The sequence below is a fragment of the Sminthopsis crassicaudata genome, chromosome 3 (assembly GCF_048593235.1).
Source record: "Sminthopsis crassicaudata isolate SCR6 chromosome 3, ASM4859323v1, whole genome shotgun sequence".
Taxonomy (NCBI): domain Eukaryota; kingdom Metazoa; phylum Chordata; class Mammalia; order Dasyuromorphia; family Dasyuridae; genus Sminthopsis; species Sminthopsis crassicaudata.
The window spans coordinates 265,959,138-265,980,542 of NC_133619.1; the positions used below are offsets into that span (position 1 = coordinate 265,959,138).

General features: G+C 33.7%; 1 protein-coding gene and 1 non-coding gene across 2 annotated transcripts; both read left to right on the forward strand.

Annotated features, from left to right (window-relative positions):
- Positions 1-4,645: 4,645 nt before the first annotated feature.
- Positions 4,646-20,555, forward strand: KCNE1 (potassium voltage-gated channel subfamily E regulatory subunit 1). Its single transcript, XM_074300688.1, has 2 exons — positions 4,646-4,793; positions 19,000-20,555. The coding sequence occupies exon 2, from the start codon at positions 19,034-19,036 to the stop codon at positions 19,421-19,423; it is 390 nt and encodes a 129-aa protein (XP_074156789.1). The 5' UTR covers positions 4,646-4,793; positions 19,000-19,033; the 3' UTR covers positions 19,424-20,555.
- Positions 20,352-20,458, forward strand: LOC141565178 (U6 spliceosomal RNA). Its single transcript, XR_012488872.1, has one exon. It is a non-coding gene; the product is annotated as a U6 spliceosomal RNA (small nuclear RNA).
- Positions 20,556-21,405: the final 850 nt, after the last annotated feature.

The following is a 21,405-nucleotide window of genomic DNA, read 5'->3' on the forward strand; positions in this document are numbered from 1 at the left end:
TGCCTGAACAAATGATTATGTATGAATGTTAACAGAATATTATTGCATAATAGTAAAGGATGAAAGAAATAGTCAAAGAAATCTGAAAGATTTACATGAACAAATGCAATGTGAAATGCAATGAACCAGAGCAATGATTTATACAATTATTTGCAAAAATTACTAACTTTAGAACTCTGCAGTAACCAATCACAATTCCAGAAGACCAACAATGAAGCAGGAGACTGAAACACATTGTTTTTGATATAGCTGAAAAGGGAATTTTTATTCCTTGACTATGCACATTTTTTAAAGGATTTCTTTTCCAATTGGGGGAAGAAGAAAAAATAAATATTAATTTTTAAAAGAAAGGAAAATTTCTAAAAATCACCCTAAAAAGTTATTTTAAGTTAAAATTTATATATTTCTGAATAAAGAAAATTTGCAAGTTTAGGTAATAGTGCAGTTAACAATTTACTTCATCCAATAGAACAATAGTCAATTAAAATGTTAGTATGCACTAAAGAATCATTTTCAAACTTGATTAAGACATCGCACATTCTAACTCTACTTAGCACCCTTCATCCATTTTCTGGAGCTTCAAAATTTTTGCTCAATCTTTTGTACAGTTTCCTAATAGAAAGTATTAGGAATAAGGTTTTGGATAAAAAGGGAAAGGGAGACCATTGCTTTTCCGAAGTCTTGTCAAGAACTTATAAGGTTTCCCTCATTCAGGTAAGTCTGGAAAGGACTTATATTAGAGGAAATATTTATCTCTTGTTTCTTTTTTTAAAAATCAACCTTATTCATATTTTTAACATTACCTAGATTTCTTTGATCATTCCATACTCTCCCCTTTCCCAGAAAGCAATTCCTTTTAACAACTAATACTTTCAAAGAAAAAAATTGAAAACAGAAAGAGAATAAAATCAATAGACTCAATCAACATATTTTAGTCAATGTGTATTTAGAATATGCTTACTTCACTTTATATCTGGCCATGTAGATCCTTCCATGCTTCTCTGTATTCATCATATTTATAGTCTTAACACATTGTTTAGTCATTCCCAAATTAATGTATACCTACTTTGTTTTCAGTTCTTTACTATCATAAAAAGTGCTCATATAAATATTTTAGTGTATATGAGCCTTTAAAAAAAATCAATGAAAACCTTGGGGTATGTTTCTTAAATTCTTAATACTTTTTGTTAAGAAAAATGAGGCTTCAATATCCTTCCACATGGATGATTTCTATTCCTGATTCTGTTTCCATTTGCTGGTGCTCAGGAAAATTTGAAATTCAATCACATCCTAGTTTCATTTTCCTCTTTTTGATTTAGGTATCCCTCATGTGTCCAACCAGACCTCACTTAACAACTGTGTTCTATTCCCGCTGTCTTCTGCTAATGATGTTCTTCTATCATGAAAGGGTGATTTCCTTTTTCTTTTTCCCTTATTTTTTGTCTTTTGTTAAATTTCAGTTGTTTTTTTTTAATGAGTTCCTGCTTTGAATGGTTCCTGGGTCTACAATGAAATCAGAATGGAGTCCCTGGGCACCAGAGGAGAGACAAATACAAATAGAAATCATTTCTTTGACTAGTAAGAGAAACCATTCAGAACCCTTTTTACCTATTAACTCCATCTCAAGTGAAAGTTCTTTTTGTTACAAAGAAAATGCAATAAAGGATTTGTATATGTGCTGATTTTCCCCCCACTTAATAGTATTTTATTTTTTCCAATTACTTGTAAAGATAGTTTTCAACATTTATTTTTATAAGATTTTGATTTCCATTTTTTCTTCCCTTTTCTCTCTCTCCCTAATACAGCAAAGCTTTATATTAAACATATTTCCACATTGTCATGGTGTGAAAGAAGAATAAGAACAAAAGGGGGAAACTAAGAGAAAGAAAAGAACAACAAAATAGAGAAAATAGTATGCTTCAACCAGATTCCATAGTTGTCTGGATGTAGATGGCATTTTCCATCATGAATCTTTTGGAATGTCTTAGGTCGTTGTATTGTTGAGAATAACTAAGTCAGTCTGAGTTGATCATCAAATCATGTTGCTATTATTGTGTACAATATTATCCTGATTCTGCTCACTTCACTCAGCATCAGTTCATGTAAATCTTTCCTGGTTTTTCTGAAATCTGAATGCTCATCATTTTTTATTGAACAATAGTTCTCCATTATATTCATGTGCCACGATTTGCTCAACCATTTCCCAATTGATAGTCATCCCCTCAATTTCTAATTTTTTTGCAACTACAAAGAAAGCTGCTATAAAAAGAAAATGCAATAAAAGATTAAATAAAAACACTTTTTTTTCCTCCATGTGTTGAATCTGTACTCAATTTTTAAAGCATGAAACAATGTCCAGGAAGCTTTCTAATCTCCCAGGAGTTAACTACCTTTCTCTACATGAACTTCACAAAGGGATTGAACCTATATTTTTATCAGGGTATAAAAATTACAGATTACCTTATCTGTGATTTAGTCTTAGAACTGTCTATAATACTGAAAGGGCAAGTGACTTGCTCAGAATCACTTATCCAGTAGGTATCAGACCTGAGTCCCTGAACCCAGGTCTTCCTGGCACCAAGGGCAGCTTTCTATCTGTGATATTACACTTTCTCTCTCCTAGATTTCTTATGTCACTTTGTTTTGTACTACTTTTATATACTCATATTGTATTTTATATTATAGATGTTCACGTACAGATTTTGTCCCCTCACTAGACTGTAAACTCTAAGAAGGAAGAAACCACATTTTACTTAAGTTTTCTATCTGCCTTAGCACCTACCATAGTGCTCTAAACACTATACGTTTTTCTGTCTGTGGAATTGTAGACTGCAGATAGTGGTGACAGGGGCTATCATAGATTCCTGACTAAAGACAGTAGGGAAGCATGGAGTTAGCAGTGATTGCACTAGTTTGTAAGGTCTTTTTCCCCTCTCATAAGACAACTAAGAATTGAATACGGAGGACTCCAGGAAGGGGATAGGAGGAGAGGATAACTACTAAGGGAGTTTAATGGTGGGGGATGAAAGAGGTATTGAATAGGTACCACAAAGTAGATTACATTCAATTGCAATGCAATCTAACATATTTATTGAGAAGTTTTCAGTTCATGAGGATTTGTTTTGGTGATCTTTTTGGGGGCATGGTTTTTAAATGAAGTGTCTATTATTCTGTCAATTTGGGGGTGATGGTGAAGGAAAAAAGTGTGTAAGCTTTTTAAGGTCATATAGTTAGCATATCTTGTTATAAACTTTTACAAGAAAAAGACATTAATGAAAGCAACACAAAGATCAGTCATTGGGAGGGGTGAGGTTAGGGAGAAAAAGGAATTCATTTCAATCTGGTTATGTTTGACTTGTTTCTGTTAATGGTTGGTAAGAATGCGAAGTTTGTGCATACCCTTTGACCCAGCATTGCTGCTATTGGGATTATATCCCAAAGAAATACTAAAGAGCGGAAAGGGACCTGTATGTGCCAAAATGTTTGTGGCAGCTCTTTTTGTTGTAGCTAGAAACTGGAAGTTGAATGGATGTCCATCAATTGGAGAATGGTTGGGTAAATTATGGTATATGAAGGTTATGGAATATTATTGCTCTGTAAGAAATGACCAGCAGGAGGAATACAGAGAGGCTTGGAGAGACTTACATCAACTGATGCTGAGAGAAATGAGCAGAACCAGGAGATCATTATGCACTTCAACAACAATACTGTATGAGGATGTATTCTGATGGAAGTGGAAATCTTCAACATAAAGAAGATCCAACTCACTTCCAGTTGATCAATGATGGACAGAAATAACTACACCCAGAGAAGGAACACTGGGAAGTGAATGTAAATTGTTAGCACGACTGTCTATCTACCCAGGTTACTTATACCTTTGGAATCTAATACTTAATGTGCAACAAGAAAATGGTATTTACACACATATATTGTATCTAGGTTATATTGTAACACATGTAAAATGTATGGGATTGCCTGTCATGGGGGGGAGGGAGTAGAGGGAGGGGGGGATAATTTGGAAAAATGAATACAAGGGATAATATTATAAAAAAATTACTCATGCATATATACTGCGGGAAAAATTCTAAATAAAAAATTATTAAAAAATAATAATAATTAAAAAAAAAGAATGCAAAGTTTAATTTTAGTGGGAGAGGATCACTGCTTTAACTCATTCTTCCTCCTCCCCCCTATCTCTGCCTCTGAAGAGGCTTTCAGTGAAAGGTGAGGCAAAGGGTCCTTAGGAATATGGTAAGCTTGTTCAGACAGTTGTTGAAAATTTCTTTGGATTGTTTTCCCAGTACCACTATTGGCTGAAATCTTGAGGAAGTTTCTTTATCTTTTGGAAGATTAGTCTTTCTATGTATTATATTTGTCAACATATTTGTTTAGTACATTGCACTCAGTGAGGTCCAGGGTGGTTCAAACCAAACAGGAAAAAAACCCCTTTGGTCAAACTGGGACAGAACAGGGTGAAGATTTTGCAGGTGTGGGTCTCATAAAGCGAAGCCTGAGACTTGCTCCATCAGAGACTGGTGGAGTCTCTTGGAAGGTGCACAGTTAGTTTGGGAACCCAGACAAGATCTTGGCAGGCGGGCGGAGCCAAGATGGGGAGTGGGGGAGGCTGGCTCCCTAAGAAGCCACTTTGGGGCGGAAACACCCTCGCAACACCTTTCCTTCACCTGCCAGAGGAGGGAGCGTGGCTAAGAAGGGTTTGCTCTGATCCTAGCTGCTCCGAGCTCTGCTCTCAAGCCGCAACTCACCTCAGTTCTCTTCTCTTATGATATATTTAGGTAAGTAAGAGGTTTGTGCTTTTAGATTCCGCGGGGATACTTTATTATTCGGGCCTCCAAATCTTGGAACTTAATAGGAGAGATTGCCTAAATGTGGAATTTCTGGTCCTTTGGACAGAGACTAAGTTACCATTCACCTCTGTTCAGCCAAACTCATTCTTTTAAGATAGTGAAAATATTTACCTAGATCTAAGATTTAAAATTATCTAAGTATTTTAAATATTCCATGGAAATTGATTTAGTGTTTCAGAAGTCTCAGCATACAGTAATACAGTTTCTATTAATTACAAACTATTCTTATCTGTTCATTAAAAGAGGCGCCCAATAATTTCTACTAGGTAGCTTTGGGGGTGGGATGGGGGCTGAAGGGAGGTTGGCCTGAAACATCTCAGCCTTCCTACCTTCACTTTACACTTTCAGGGGGACTAAAATAATTATTAGAATTCAGTGGAAATCTTTGCTTTCTGATTCTGGGAAAAAATATTCTTCTGACTCAGAAGATTGGATTTAGGCATTCCTCTGACTCTGCTACTTAACTAATTTTGTGATACTGAGCTATCTCCATTGCTTTGGTTCTCAGTTCAAAAAAAAAAGGAGATGAATTAGGTAACAATCAATCACTCCTTTGAATTCTATCATTCTGATTGTGACACTGAAAAAGATGTTAGCTACAGGTTTAGATTAGAAATTGTATATCAGGTGCCTACTGGTAGAGGGAATTTTTCATTATGATTTCGCTATACTAATGACATTGGAAGTTGAGAACAAAATATATGGTAAGCAATGCACAGTAGGAAGCACAAAGAAGTTCCTACAAAAACCCACATAATATACTAATAACTGAGTTAAATCTGAATCCTACATCAATAATCCAAATGTATAAAATATGGATTACTATTTTGTTATTTTCAGTCATGTCCAATTTGTCATAACCTCATTTGGGATTTCCTTGGCAAAGATATTGGAGTGGTTTACCATTTCCTTCTCCAGCTCATTTTATATATGAGAAACTGAGGCAGACAGGATTAAATGATTTGCAAATAAGTAATTACAGCTAAGGTTAAGTGTAGCAAGTAACTATCTGAGACTGGATTTGAACTCAGGAAAGTGAGTCATTCTGAATCCAGGTCTGGCATTTATTGTTCCACCTAACTGCCCATAATATTATTCATGACATATTTATTTGGACTTTCCAGAATATTACATGCAAATTGGCCAAATGCATATTTGAATTATTGTTGAAAAAAATGAATGGCTTAGTGATCATTTACCCAAACATTTATAATCTGCCAAAATATCCTTTCAGCAAATACCTTAACTGATACATGGTAAAGAAGAATAAAGATGTTTCAAGACATATTCAATGTCTTCAATATTAGAGAAAATAATTCCTTCTGTTTTCCTCTGGTCCATTCCATTTATATTGACTATAAATGACTTTAAAAATCTGTTCACAAATATGACTTATTCTAAGGATAAATTTCTGGAGATAAAAAGTTTTTATGATATCATGAGGAGATATCAACATCCTTTGAGAAGGAAAGGGATTGATTGGATCTGGGATTTCATTAGTATATGGGACTTTCAGGTAAGAAAACTCCCTCTAAAATGCAGTTGCTGGCTGTAATTTTGGTCTTAAAAAGTTGCCCAGAGCACTGAGAGCTTGAGTGGACTTGGCCTGGATCATACAGTCACTTTGTATCAGAAGTGAAACTTGAACTCAGATCTCCCTGGATTTGAGGTAGGCTTTCTATTCCTTATGACAAGCTTCTCACAGTCACTTCTTGTTACCTTGATTATTCCTAGTAATTAAATGGAAGGAAATAGTGTGGTTTATTAAAAACAAAAAGTCATAAAATCATAGAAATGTAGATTTAGAATCAGAAGGAATCAAATAAAGGTCATTTTGTCCAACCTCCTCTCCTCCATTTTACTGATGAAGTTAAGTCCCAGAGATCACACAACCTGTGATTTTCTCACAGGTTTGGGATTTAAACCTAATGTACTATATCACTAGATATGCTCTTCACTATAACACATAATTATTAATGCTATTATAATTATAAATACAGAGTGTTCCAAAAGTCTTATACCACTTTAAACTATTAAAACTTAAGTTATTTCAAATAGGTGTATTTAAATTATTAAAACTTAAAGCCACATTGTGATGCTTTGGGACATCCTGTATTTAAGTTATAATTTAAAATGTATCCTAATTTCTATGAAATACTCAATTTTGTTGTCTAACATTGTTTTCATTTATGTCACCATAGCTTTGTCATAGTAAATCCCAATCTCTGTCAGTTCCTACTTTTCTGAAAATGTTTCAAGTACAGTCCAGAAGATGGACTCACAAGCGTAAGTGTGGAGAGGCTTACTAGAATAAAAGCCTCTATTTTTCTTTGGCCACAGAAATTAATGAAAAGCATTTAATAAATGTGTGGAGGAGGGACTGTAATTTGTCTGCTAAGAAAGCACCCACACTGAAGAAGCCATGAATCTCTGAAGTTTTCAACAGATTAATTTATTATTAGCTTTGGTATACTTATTACTACTTTTGATACTCCAAAGAGGATGATATGAATGGCTGTGATCCTCAACTTCATGGCAACGTGTATATGTGTGGATGGCTTAAAAAACTCAGCAAACATGCCTATTTTTATCTGCAACTTTCATTTGGACAAACACCTCTGTTTATGATAAGAGCCTTAAAAATTTTCAAAGCTCTTTACAATCTCATTCATGTTTCACGATAGCACCAGTTAGGCACTGCAAAAGTCACAAAGATTAAATGACTTGCTTTTGGTCATACAACTAGTACATGTGACACGCAGGTGAAATTCAAACTCAAGTCTTCTGATTCAATATTCTAGCCACTATATCACAATGACTCTTTGTATTCTAGAAAATTATTAATATTTATGAAGATTTGGGGCCAAAGCTACAATTTGCCTTTGACTCTTGGTTGACTAGGGATTTCTATACACAAGGACCCATAATTTCTCTGAAACATAACCTAGTCAGGCAATTTTATGAGACCACATCCTGGGAAAGTGGGCTTTTTTCATGGATACCTATAAAGTTGTGGAGTTTTTACCTCCTACTTTTTTTCTTGCAATTACCTCACCTTATCACCCACACAAAAACTTCTTTAGGATGCTGCTGTCATTCCTTCTCCACACAAAAAGAGCTTTATCTGTAATACAGATGCCAGGAATCATTCTCTTTTCTACTAACTTCTCCCTCTTCCTTTCTGCCATTTGCTTACATTCTAAGTGGATATATAAAACATGTACACAAATAAGTATAGGAAAATTGTACAGTTTCCTGAAGGAGAAGGAAATGGCAAACTTCTCAAGTGGTTTTCTTTACCAAGAAAATCCCAAGTGGGATCATGAAGAGTCAGAAACAATTGAAATGACTGGATAATAATAAAAAAGGAACATTGAGGAAGGATATAGTCTGATAACTGAGCTGAGCCTAAAAGGAAGTCAAGGATTCTGAGAAACTGAAGTAATAGCTAACAATAATAATGGCAAGTGTTTAGGTAGTATTTACAATGTGCCAGGAATTGTACTTAGTGCTTAAAAATTATTTCTTCATTTGGTTCTCACAACAAATCTAGGAAATGATAGATATTATTATTGCCATTTTACAACTAGTAATTTCTTTCAAAGTTTCAACTGTGTCTCTTATAGACAATATATTGTTGGATTCTGGTTTCTAATCAATTCTGCTAACCATTTCTGTTTTATGGATGAGCTTATCCCATTCACATTCATGGATATGTGATTACTAATTCCTCCCATCTTAGTTTCACATCTATATGCATATACACACTTATACACATTATATAAAGATATATATATATATATGCATATACACATTATATATACATTTTCCCCTTCTTTGAAACAATTTTGATGATAGTGAGGTTCAAGACTTGCCTTCTATCATTTTTCCTTTTTCTTCCACTATAAAAGGTCTTCCTTACATATTTCTGTTATGTGAGAAAATTTCTGCCATTCTATCTCTTCCTCCCCCCTTCTCTCACTGCACCCCTCCACTCTTATTTATTTGAGATGATCCCAACATAATTGACTCATACTCATGGCCTCTGTTTTTGAAGACTTCTTGTTATTGTCTTCTTACATGTCCTAATAATGATAAAGTTCTTAGAAGTTACACATATAGGAATGTTAAAAAAAAAAAAAAAAACAGCTTTATTGAGTCTCTTTCATGTTGACCTTTTTATTCTTCTTTGAGTCTTCTATTTGAATTTCAAATTTTCTATTCGGCTCTAGTCTTTTCATCAGGAATGATTGAAAATCAACTATTCATTAAATATCCATTTCCCCCTGAAAAATTATATTCAGTTATGTGTAGATGTGATTCTTATTGTAAACCTAGTTCCTTTGCTTTCTAGAATATAATATTCCAAACACTTTTCTTCTTTAAAGGGGAAGCTGTTAAATCTTGTGTAATCCTAATTGTGCCTCCAAATATTTGCATTGTTTCTTTCCATCTGCTTACAATATTTTCTCTCTTTGGAATTTGGCTATAATACTCCTGGGAATTTTTATTTTGGGATATCTTTTAGAATGTGATTAGTGGATTTTCTCAATTTCTCTTGAACCCTCTGGATCTATTTTTTTTTTTTTTTTGGAGAATTTCTTGAAATACAATGTCTAGGCTTTTTTTCTGTTGTTCATAGCCTTCAGGTTATTCAATAATTCTTAAGTTATCTATCAATCTATTTTCCAGTTTAGTTGGGTTTTCTGATTTTTAAAAAATTTTCTTCTGTCTTCTCATTCTTTTGACTTTGTTTTGTTTTATTGTTTCATGGTATCTCATGGAGTCATTAGTTTCTGTTTTCTCAATCCTAATATTTAAGGAATTATTTTCTTCAGTGAATTTTTGTGCCTCTTTTATTCTTAGTCTAATTCTGTTTTAAAAGTGTTATTTTCTTCAATAATTTTTGTGCCCCTTTTTACCAAGCAGTTAATTTTCTTCATAATTTTAAAAATCACTCTCATTTTTTCCCTCTACTGCTTTTATCTCTTTCTTTAGCTTTTCCAAGAATTCTTGTTCGTCTTGGATCCAATTAACATTTTTCTTTGAGACTTTGGTTGTTGCTGTTTATGCATTGCTGTCTTTTTCTGAATTTATGTCTTGGTCTTTCCTGTGATTGTAGTAGCTTTTTATGATCAAGTTCTTTTTGGGGGGTTGGGGGGAGGGAGGTTGCTCATTTTCCCAGTACACTTCTTAACTTTGAACTTTATATTAATATTGGGCTCTGTTCATCTGGGAGGAACTTTGCCAAGGCTCTTTTGTGCATCTGTTTTCAGAGAGAATTCTAGAAGTGTGTCAGTTTTCAATGCTTACAAAGTAGTATGATATAGGTGGCAACTGCTATATATTCTCTGCTCTTTATCCAGGTAAGGCTGTTGTTTCCTTTCAGCTGGAATCACTAGTGCTCCTTTTAACCTTGAAACTGTGACCAGATGTCACACTCACCTGCAGCTTCAAACTCTGAAACTATGATCAGACCTTTTTTTGGAAGTGCTAGTGTTCCTCTTTGCCTTCAAACTATGACCCAGAACTTCATGAGGGTAATAGACTTTTCAATCAATGCCAGTTACATTCAATGCCAACAAAAAGTCACCTGTAATCTCTTTCCAACCAGTTGTTTAAATCTCTTACCATCTCTAGGTGGAAGCTCCCAAAGCAGCCACTATTAGGGGTGTCCTCCACAGCCCACCTCTTGTCCTACTGCTATGCTCCAGACTAGCCCTTTCTCCCCCTACCCCAAGTTTCATAGACCTCTCCTTCTGATATTCTAAATTATCTTAATGCTGGAAAAATGTCTCACTGTGACCTTTTTTCTTGACTCTATTGCTCCAGAATTTAATTTGATTTGTTTTTGCTTAAAATTATTTGGAGGGAAATGTTGGGAGATTTCAGCCAGGTTGTTGCCCGTACTCTTGTAATCTTGTCTTCCTCCATTTCCCTTTCTTTCACTCACTGAAAAAACAAAAACAGAAAATCATTATAAATACAGATAGTCAAGCAAAACTAATTCCCATATTAGCAATGTATATATAAAAAGATTGAATCTGCACTCTAAGTTCATCACCTCTCTGTATAGAATATTTCATTATGATTCATCTGCAATTCTGTTGATTTCATTGGATAAATCTTTCAAAATTATTTGTCTTTACAATATTGTTATTATTGTTTAAATTGTTCTAATTGATTCTGTTCATATAAGTTGCATTAGTTTATACAAGTCTTCCCAGGTTCCTTTTTAAACAATTCATTTTTTTTATAGCACATATCATTTTAAAACAAATCTTCATTTTTATAGCACAATAGAATTCCATCACATTCATATATTATAGCATGTTCTGCCATTTCCCAATTGATGGGTACTGCTTTCCAATTTTTTGCCACCATAAAAAGAGCTACTATAAATATATATGTGGATTCTTTCCATCTTTATTTGTTCTCTTTGAGATTTAACAATTTAGATCTTATTCTTAGATCAAAGCATATGCACAGTGTAATAACTTTGGGAGCATAGTTCCAACTTGTCCAGAATGGCTAGACCAGTTCACAGTAACACCACATACCAAGTTTGTTAATGTACCTGTTTTTCCACATCCACTTCAACATCTATAATTTTATTTTCTGGTCAACTTTGTCAATCTGATGGATATGAGGGGAACACCGCAGAGTTGTTTTAATTGGCTTTTCTCTAATTTTTAATGATTTATAATTTTTTCATATGGCTATTGATAGTTTGGATTTCTTTTTCTGAAAACTTGCTATACATATCTTTTAACCATTTGTCAACTGGGGAATGGCTCTTCTTTTTATAATTTTATTAAATTGCCAATAAATATTAGAAATGAGATCTCTAAAGGAAAAGCAAAAATGTTTGTAGCAGCTCTTTCTGATACAGCAAAGAACTGGAAATTGAGTGGATACCCGTCAGGTAGGGAATGGCTGAGTAAGTTATGGGATATGAATGTAGTGGAATACTATTGTTCTATAAGAAATGATGAGCAGGCTGATTTCAGAAAAGCCTGGAAAGACTTAAGTGAACTGATGCTGAATGAATTGAGAAGAACTAGGAGAATGTTGTTCACAGAAACAGCAAGATTACATGATGATCAATTGCGATGGATTTGACTCTCCTTAGGAATGCAGTGATTCAAGACAATTCCAATAGACTTGATATGGAAATTGCCATATGTAACCAGAGAGAGAGAACTAAGGAGAATAAATGTGGGTCAAAAGATAGTATTTTCATCTCTTTTTTTTTTTATTTGCTTGGTTTTTTTTTGCTTTTTCTTTATTATGTTTTTTCCCCTTATAGTCTGTTTTTCTTGTACAACATGACAAATATGGAAATATATTTTCTGTATTGGGGAGGAGGGAGAGAAGGGGGGAGGAAAACAAAATTTTACAAAAATGAATGTTAGAAACTACCTTTACATGTATTTTGGAAAAATAAAATGCCATCCAGAAAAAATAATTTAAATCTTTATCATAGAAACTTGCTGCAAAGAATTTTTCCCCCAATTTCCTGCCTATCTTTAGTCGCATTGGTTTTGTTTGTATAAAAACTTACATTTTCTGTAAACAAACTTGTTCATTTTACTTCCTGTGTGTCCCTCTCTATCTCTTCCTTGGTCATGAACTATTCCCCTATCCATAGAACTGAAAGGCAATTTCCTCCTTGCTTCTCTAATTTGTTTATGTTGTCACCTTTATGTCTAAATCATGTACCCATTTGTCTTGCTATATTGTTGGCTTGTACCTGGTTTCTGATATATTGCTTTCCTGTCTTTCTAACAAATTTTAAAAATCAAATTATAAGCTTTGAATTTGTCAAATATTCTACATATTTGTTTGCTTCTGTATATTGTGTGCCTAATCTATTGCAATGATCAACCTCTCAATTTCTCATCCAATACCAGATTGTTTTAATGAGTATGAATGACAAACTTCCTTTTTCACAGTAGAAATATTGGGTCAGTTCTTGTTGCCTAAGTTTTTCCTATTTGCTCACTGGAATAAAAGAGTCTGGCTCACTAAAAGGGGCAACATAGGATTAGAATATAGCTTTAGAATCAAAGGGAACCATTCAATTGCCATCTAATCCACCCCTTTCATATTACTGATAAGGAAATGAAGGCCTAGAAAGGTTACGAGGTCACACAGCTTTAAATATGAAAATATGACATTAAGATTCTCTCATTTAGTTCAGGAATTCCCATCTGGGGAAAGTTATTTTCTTTCAGAGAATCTGTGGTCTCTCTTTCTTTTGTGCTGCATATTTTGTCAGTTACTCTTCCTTTCTTTCTGTCTTCCCAACCACAATTAATGAAGCACAGAAATCAGAAAGCACCTCTGATTCAATAGGAATTAGTGTGACCCTGGGCAAGTCACTTAATCCCAATTGTTTTGCAAAATGAATATATAAATAAAATTATTATTATTATGACTGTACCCAACCCTCTCCTAAAATCCTATTCTTATTCCTCCTTTTGATGTGGAAATGATCCTGGGTTCTTGAAAGCAAATTTAGCACAGAGTGCTAGTTTTAAGAAGTTCTATCAAGTTGTAAAATTTTGACCCATGAAAAACCAACATAACAATTCTACAATCCAAGATCAAACTAATTAGGTAATGGAGATGTTCTTTATCAAAATGTTGGCCACTAAGGAATGGTTTTCAAAAAATCATGGCAGTGTGCTATAGTATAGTTTCAATTTTAGAGTCAAATGGTCTGACTTTAAATTCTGTGTCTGTTCTTTGTTTCTCACTCTATAAAATGAAGGATTTGCTAGATAGTCTTTTTAAAGCCTATTCCAGATCTAACTGTATGATCCTATGATTCTAGTTTACAACATGGTTCTCTGAATTATGTAAAAAAGCAAGTTCTTTGACCATTTGTATAGATGATCAGAATCTGGTGACCAAAGGACACACATTCATTAAGCACAAAATGAGAAGTAAATGTAATAACGGATTAAAGTGCTATATCACTACAAATTAGCATATAAATTGTATTATTCTCCTTATACGCAAATTGATAAATATGGCACAAAGAAGTAGAGATTAGAACTTATATAGTATAAATTTAAAGAGATAGCAAATGAGAAAAAGAAGATAAAGTCAATGGCTGCATTGGTTCAATCAGTTGACAAATTCTTTCTAAATAATAAGTTATCTCTAGTCAAAAGAATATAAATTCTGCAAAATAACTTTTTAGAGTTTAGGATGCCCTTCTTGATTTTATACATCTTAATAAAATTTTATTTGCCAAAAATGTACATTGCAAAAATTTCCAAGCAAACTATTACAACTTTCTTAAACAAAGCTAAATGATAAAAATCAAAACTAGATATTCTTCTAAAACAAAAACAACCAAACCCCTGCATTTGGTTAATCTATGTGGTTGAGCAACTTACTTTAGCACTAAGCAAAAAGGAGCACAATAATAGTTCACATAATATCCTCTTTAAGGTTATAAACCATTTCAACTCTTAACAATGCTATGAGGTAGGTGAGGTAGGTGAGCCAAATGTTATTTTGACACAAGAATACCATTATTATAGGTGATAAAATTCTCAACCAAATAACAGGTTTCTTGCCTCTTTTATCTTCTGTCTCTTTCTTGAATCTTTTCTGTACATAGGCATTATTTTTATTCATCTCTTTCTTCCATTTCTTAATGTTTTCCTATTATTATTCTTGGAATATGAGGATAAAATAGATTATTTAACTTGGCTACAAAAGTGACAGAGCTAGGATTCCTGACTCCAAACATATTGTTCTTTCAAATATATTATATAAATGGTGTTAGTGAATGTGATAATAGTATTTATTATCCCTTTTGTACTCATAAGTAAGCTGAGATATCAAAAAGCCAAGGCTTCCCTGAAGTCATGCAATTTATAACTAGCATGACTGCAGTTCAGATCTGCTGGCTCTCAGCCCAGTTCCCTTTCCACTAGATTCTCCCCTGTGGAAGGAAGTTTAGAATCAATTCTAAGATAGGAAGGAAGGTGCCAGTTCTGGCAGAATGTTTGTTCTAAAAGCTTTTAGTCTGTTATCAGTGCAGATAATTAAGTTAGTATGGGAGTAATAAGGGAACATTTAATACAGGGTGTTGACTTTGGAGAACAATTTATTTTAGTTCTCCAAAGTTCATACATTTTCTCTCTCTTCTTGAGGATTATTGGAAGTTCTGAGTTTCACACAAAATTTATTGTCTACTTTACATAAATTTATTGTCTACTTCAGGTCATTGGCATTCTATCACTTGCAGCAATACAGGCTAGTTTTCTTATATTACTGTTTATAGGATTGATTTCCATCATTTTCAAAATACTGGCAGCTGTTAAGGGAATTCTTTGGCAAATACTGGCTCTATTTAAAATATTAGAGCAACAGAAGAAAAGATGTATACATGCATGTATGTATGAGCTATTTATATCTATATCTATATCTATATTTATATCTATAGACAGCAGGAGCTGGTAAGGAAAACAAAGCTGGTTTACCGGTATTTGCTTTATTTTATTTTCCCTTCTTTTTGGAAAGAGGTAGAATATATGCTTTCACAAGACATCTCTCTCTGTGTTTCCCTTTTGCCTTTAGATGGGCCCTTCTACTTCTCTAAGGGGGCAGTGGAGAGGTGGCAGGTAATCACATAGCCTCAATCTAAAGTTCTGCTTGTTGGGAAATTTAGCAAATTTCCAACTATTTTCTAGATCTTATCACATTAGCATATAACTGAGAACTTTGATGGAGCTTATCATAAGAACAACAAATATTTATTGGGTTCTAATTATGTTCTAGTTCTGTGCTAGGGCTATAAAAACAAACAAACGAACAAAAAAACCCAAAATACGCAATAGTTATTGCTCTTAAGGACCTTACATTCTATTAGGGAAAAATATCATATACTTGGAAAAGTAAATAGAAAATATATACAAAAGTAATTTCGGGATGGAGGGTTCTTGCATGGGGGGGGGGGGATTCAGGATAGATTTCCTGTAGAATAGAATCCTATGATGTAGAACTAGAGAGAATATATTTTAGGCCTGAGAGCCTTTAGAAATGCATGGAGGTAGGAAATTGAATGACAGGAAAGAAAGACCACATACTAGTTTTATAGGAATGATGAATGCATGAGAGAAATGTATAATAAATCTGGCAAGATAGACTGGAGCCAGATTGAAAAAGATTTAAAGGCCAAACAGAGGAGTTTTATCTCAGAGGCAAGAGACAGTTTCTCTCGGAGAACCTGGAACTTCTTGAGCCACACAATGAAATAGTCAGATCTGTGCTTTAGAGTTTGACAACTGTATGGTGGATGGATTGAAGAGGTAGAAAGATCAGAAGCAGGGAGACTAATTAGAAGGCTATTACAAACTGTATATACCATACAAGATTATACAATGATCAATTCTGATGGATATGGCTCTTTCCAACAATGAGATGATTCAGGGCCATTCCAATGATCTTGTGATGATGGGAGCCATCTCTATTCAGAGAGAGGATTGTGGGAACTGAGGGTGGATCACAGTATAGCATTTTCACTCTTTTTGTTATGATTTGCTTGAATTTTTTTTTCATTTTTTCTTTTTCATCTGATTTTTTTTGTGCAGCAAGATAATTGTATAAATATGCATGCCTATATTGGATTTTATATAGATGTATATATATATATATATATACATATATATATATATATATATATATATATATATATATATATATATATATATATATATATATATGTATATATATATATATATATAACCATGTTTAACATATATTGAATTACATGCCATCTAGGGAAGAGGGGGAAAAATTGGAACACAAGGTTTTTCAAGGGTCAGTGTTAAAAAATTATCCTTGCATATGTTTTGAAAACAAAACAAAACAAAAACTTCAATAAAAATAAATTAAAAAGAAACAAGTTGCATATATCTTTTTATCTAGCAGTGTCTCTACTAAGTCTGCATCCCAAAGATATATTAAAAAAAGGGAAAAGGACTCACATGTGCAAAAATATTTGTAGCAGCTGTTTTTATTGTAGCAAGGAACTAGACATTGAGAGGATGATCATCAGTTGGGAAATGGTTAAATAAATTATAGTATATGAATGTAATGGAATATTATTATTCTATAAGAAATGATGAGCAGGCTGATCTCAGAAAGGCCTGGAAAGACTGAACTGATGTCGAGAAGTGAGTAGAACCAGGAGATCATTGTACACAGTAACAACAAGATTATGTGATAATCAGCTTGTGATGGACTTGCCTCTTTTCAACAAGGAGGCACCCTAAGACAGTTCCAATAGACTTTAGATGGAAAGTGCCAAATCACATGCAGAAAGAGAACTATGAAAACTGAATGTAAATCAAAGCATAGCATTTTCACCTTTTTTTGTTTTTATTGTTTTCATTTTTTTTCCTTTTTCCTTTTTTCCTTTTTGATCATATTTTTCTTGTTCAGCATGATGAACATAGAAATATGTTTAGAGAAATTGCACATGTTTATCCTATATTGGATTACTTGCTATCTTAAGGGGGGGGGAAGAGAGAAAGGGAGAAAAAAATTGGAACAAAAATATTGAAAACTATCTTTGCATGTATTTGGAAAAATAAAATACTATTTAAAAAAAAAAAAACAGAGTAGCCTCAAACTTACAGTAATACTGGCAATGAGACATAAGATACAAGTCTTAAATGGCCTGGACAATACAATAACTTCAATAAGTTCAGCAGTCAAGTTGATCTTTCTAATGAACAAATCCCATAATGTGTGATAAGAGCAGGAATTTCCTGATGCAGCCCTTTTTGTCTCTATTTGGAAATGTGTCTGGTCAGTTGGCCAGCATTTGTGACTCACATGGTCTTAGTCACTCACCAAACCTGAAAGGCACAGACTACATGTTGTGGGGCCTTTTATTACCCCCAGAACAGAGAGCTCCATCAGGAAAACTGTGGCTAATCAGATTATGGGGGTAGGTGGAAGAAACATTACTACTATTACATAGCATCTCTTTAAGGCAAGATTCTAAGAATTTTCTGGAAGCTCTTTCAACATTTAAATTAATAGTATTCGTGTCATCGTTAGTACTAAGAAAGAGAAAGGAGAAAACAAAAACAAAATAAAAAAGTGAAGTTGGAACATTCTCTCTTCCCTTTGGAAGGACCAAGTATCAAGTCTTTTATGTTATAGCCCTTCTAGAATGGATAGTACTAAGGGGGGATGGGAAAACAAAATAAAACAAAAATAAAAATGTTGCAGAATGCAAAAGCCATACCACCTAAGCCTTTTCTTCCTCCTTCAGAAAGATTAAATCTTAAAGTCTCATAGTCTGTTGCTACATCTTTGAAATTCACAGTAGGTCTCCTGATGGAGAGGGGTGATGAAGAACCAAAGCATCACTAATAATACCAGTGCTAGAGCAATACATAATGACATCTCAGAGTAGTCACAGATTCCTTAACTTGATATGAAGTAGTGGTGATGAACAGGAGCAGCTCCAAGAACATCAAAGCCTCTGCATTGACACTACTGCATAGCCAACTATTCTTCATCCTGCTTCAGGATGAGGGGGAGTGAAAGAGACTAGTATGTGAAACCTTTATTAAATAAGTATTAGCTTTGTTCTACTTGAGCTGAGTAAGGAAAACAAGGAGCAAGGGATGAAAGCTTCAGAGATACAGATTTAGTCTTGATGTCAAGAAAAACTTCCCTGCAATTAGAAGTGTCTAAAAACATAATAGAGAGCCTGAAGAAGTAAAGTTCCTCCTGAAGCAAAAGCTAGAAGACCCCCTGCTGGATATGTTATAGATGAATCAAGATGGGATTTAGACTTGATGACCAATGAAATCTTCCAAATGAGATTGTGTAGTTTTGTGAAGTTAAACTTCTGGAGGAGATAGTGAGACAGTTCTCTGCATAGGCTTTCTAAGCCAATAGAAGAGGAAGAGAAGAATGAAGAAAAAACAAACAAGATTTAAAATCCTTTATCCTGTCCATAGCAAATGAATAAACAAAATAAAAATTAAATTAAATATTAAAAATAGCATTAATAGCAAAAGAATTCACCTTGCATGATACTTTGAATAAAATTTAATTGAATTTAATTTTTTTTTTACTTTTCTTTTAGAAATCACTAGGAAAGCACCAATCAGGAACCAAGAATGACAATGATTGCCCTGTCTAATAGCACTGCCTCAAATCTCTTCCTTTCAAAACCAGTAGAAGAACATATCCAAAGAGTCAACCATTCCTCAAGTGCTACAGCTTACAGTGCTGGTGCTGAGTTGGAAATCTTGTACATTCTCATGATGCTTGGTTTCTTTGGCTTCTTCACCTTTGGCATCATGATGAGCTATATCCTCTCCAAGAAACTGGAGCATTCCCATGATCCATTCAATGTGTACATTGAGTCGGACACATGGCACAAGAAGGACAGAGAATATTTCCAAGCCAGGATTCTGGAAAACTACAAGGCATGCTATATCATTGAAAACCAGTTTGTGGCTGAACAGCCCAATATATACATTCCAGAAGAAAAACCCTTATCCTGAAGGGTAACATTTTACCTGAAATCTCATTATCATGTAGATTGATTTAGCTCTGATATTTAAGCACCCACAGGTGATTGCGGACTGGAGGATGAAACAATAAACTCCTCCCCAAACCTCTTTTTTAGAGGGCTCAAAATTGTCCAGTTGCCTTTATTTCCTATAAGCTGCTCTGCTTAGTTTCAACTTCCCAGCATATCCTGGTACCAACTATTGTCCAGTGGCTCCCTCTCCATTCCCTTCTCTTTTCTGCATCCTTTTATGTATTGTCTTCCCCTATTAGATTGTAAGCCTATTTAGGGCAGACTTTCTTTTTCTTATTTGTATCACCTGCACAGTACCTGGCATTTAAAAGGCACTTAATAAATGTTTATTGCCTGATACCTATTTTTATTTCTGGATGATTAGACCTGTAAGTTGATGTTTCAAACCAGATTATGTTCAGTAGTTTTATTCTCTTATTCCTATTACTGTGAATAATTTGTATTTTTGTAGTTTATGTGTTTGAGGGGTAATAGAGACAAGATTAAGATATTTTGTATTTTTGTTGCCAAAATGATTGTAAATTTTGTAATTTAAGTTGTAACCCTTCACTGACAATAATTTTGGGATCCTGTTACTTACCACAAAAACATTCCCACTCTCTCATATCTACCTCCCACCCAGTCATACAAAAATCCCCAAAGCACCCATTAACAAAGTATGATCTTGGAGTCCCTGAGACCCAACCTCTCAGAAGTTCCATGAAGTCAAAACTGTTTTCATAATAATATGAAAATGTAATTTTCCTATTAAAATACACCTCCTTTTTAAAAAAACATATGTCTGAGGCCATATTTTCTTCATATGCTTCAATAAGTACAACAAATTGCAAGGGTTTAAATGCAGAAGTAAATATGAGAATCCAGCTTCTTTGAGAATCAATTAGAAAGTGCTTGCTTTGGCAGCACATATACTAAACTTGGAATGATATGGAGAAAGTTGTCATGGAACCTGCCCAAGGGTGACATGAAAATTTATGAAGCACTCTATATTTTTTACTGTCTTTTTATTCTGGGGTTTGGGGGCCTCTGTTTTGCAACATGATATGGAAATGTTTTGCATGACTGCACATATATGATCTATATCAAATTGCTTGCTTTCATAAGGAGGGGAATGGGAAGGGGAAAAGGGGAAAATATGGAACTCAAATTTTTAAAAAATGAATGTTAAAAATTTTGTTTATATATAATTAATAAAGTTCAATATAAAAAGACATTTGCAAGACATTAAAAGACATTTTTCAATAATTTTTTTTGAAAAGAACATTTACTTTTCATAAAAATGTTATCTGTTGACATGTAATTAGTTTATTAATGTTATTTTAAAGGAATTAATAAATGTTTTAAAAATTGATTGGGTTTAGTGTTTAATCATGTAAATATCAATAAATATAAGCCACATAAACAAAAGATCTTTAGGGTCTTCACTAGTTTTTAAAAGTATGAAGGGGGTTTAAGACCAGAAAGTTTGAGAACCACCACCCTGAAAAAAAACTTAAGTCATTTGATCCTGGATAAGTCATTTAAATTCTCCAAACCTCAGTATGGAGGTTTCTAAAATATTTCTAAAATAAAAAAAAAATTTAAAAAAAAAATATATATATAATATATCTCAATGGCATCTACTTTAGAAGGTTGTGTTGAGAAGTAAATAAGTTAATATCTATAAAGCATATGAGCTATGAGCTATTCTAGCAGAAGACCTCTTCCTATAGGGAAGGGATGAGTACTAGAGAGAAAAAAAAAAAAACAAACTTCTCTAATTTAGTGGATATGATAGTGAGGAGTCAGTTACTCCTCCCCCATTGTTATGCACAGACTTTATTCCACTTCAACCTGAGGAGAGCTGAGCTAGAGGTGGCAATCCCTATTTAAATAGCATGCCATAATACTAGACATCATTTGAAGAAATATTAAAACCCAAACCATCATCCACTTTAAAAG

Coding starts and splice junctions, on each gene's coding strand:
- KCNE1 (XM_074300688.1), top strand. CDS start 19,034: ATGACAATGATTGCCCTGTCTAATAGCACTGCCTCAAATCTCTTCCTT.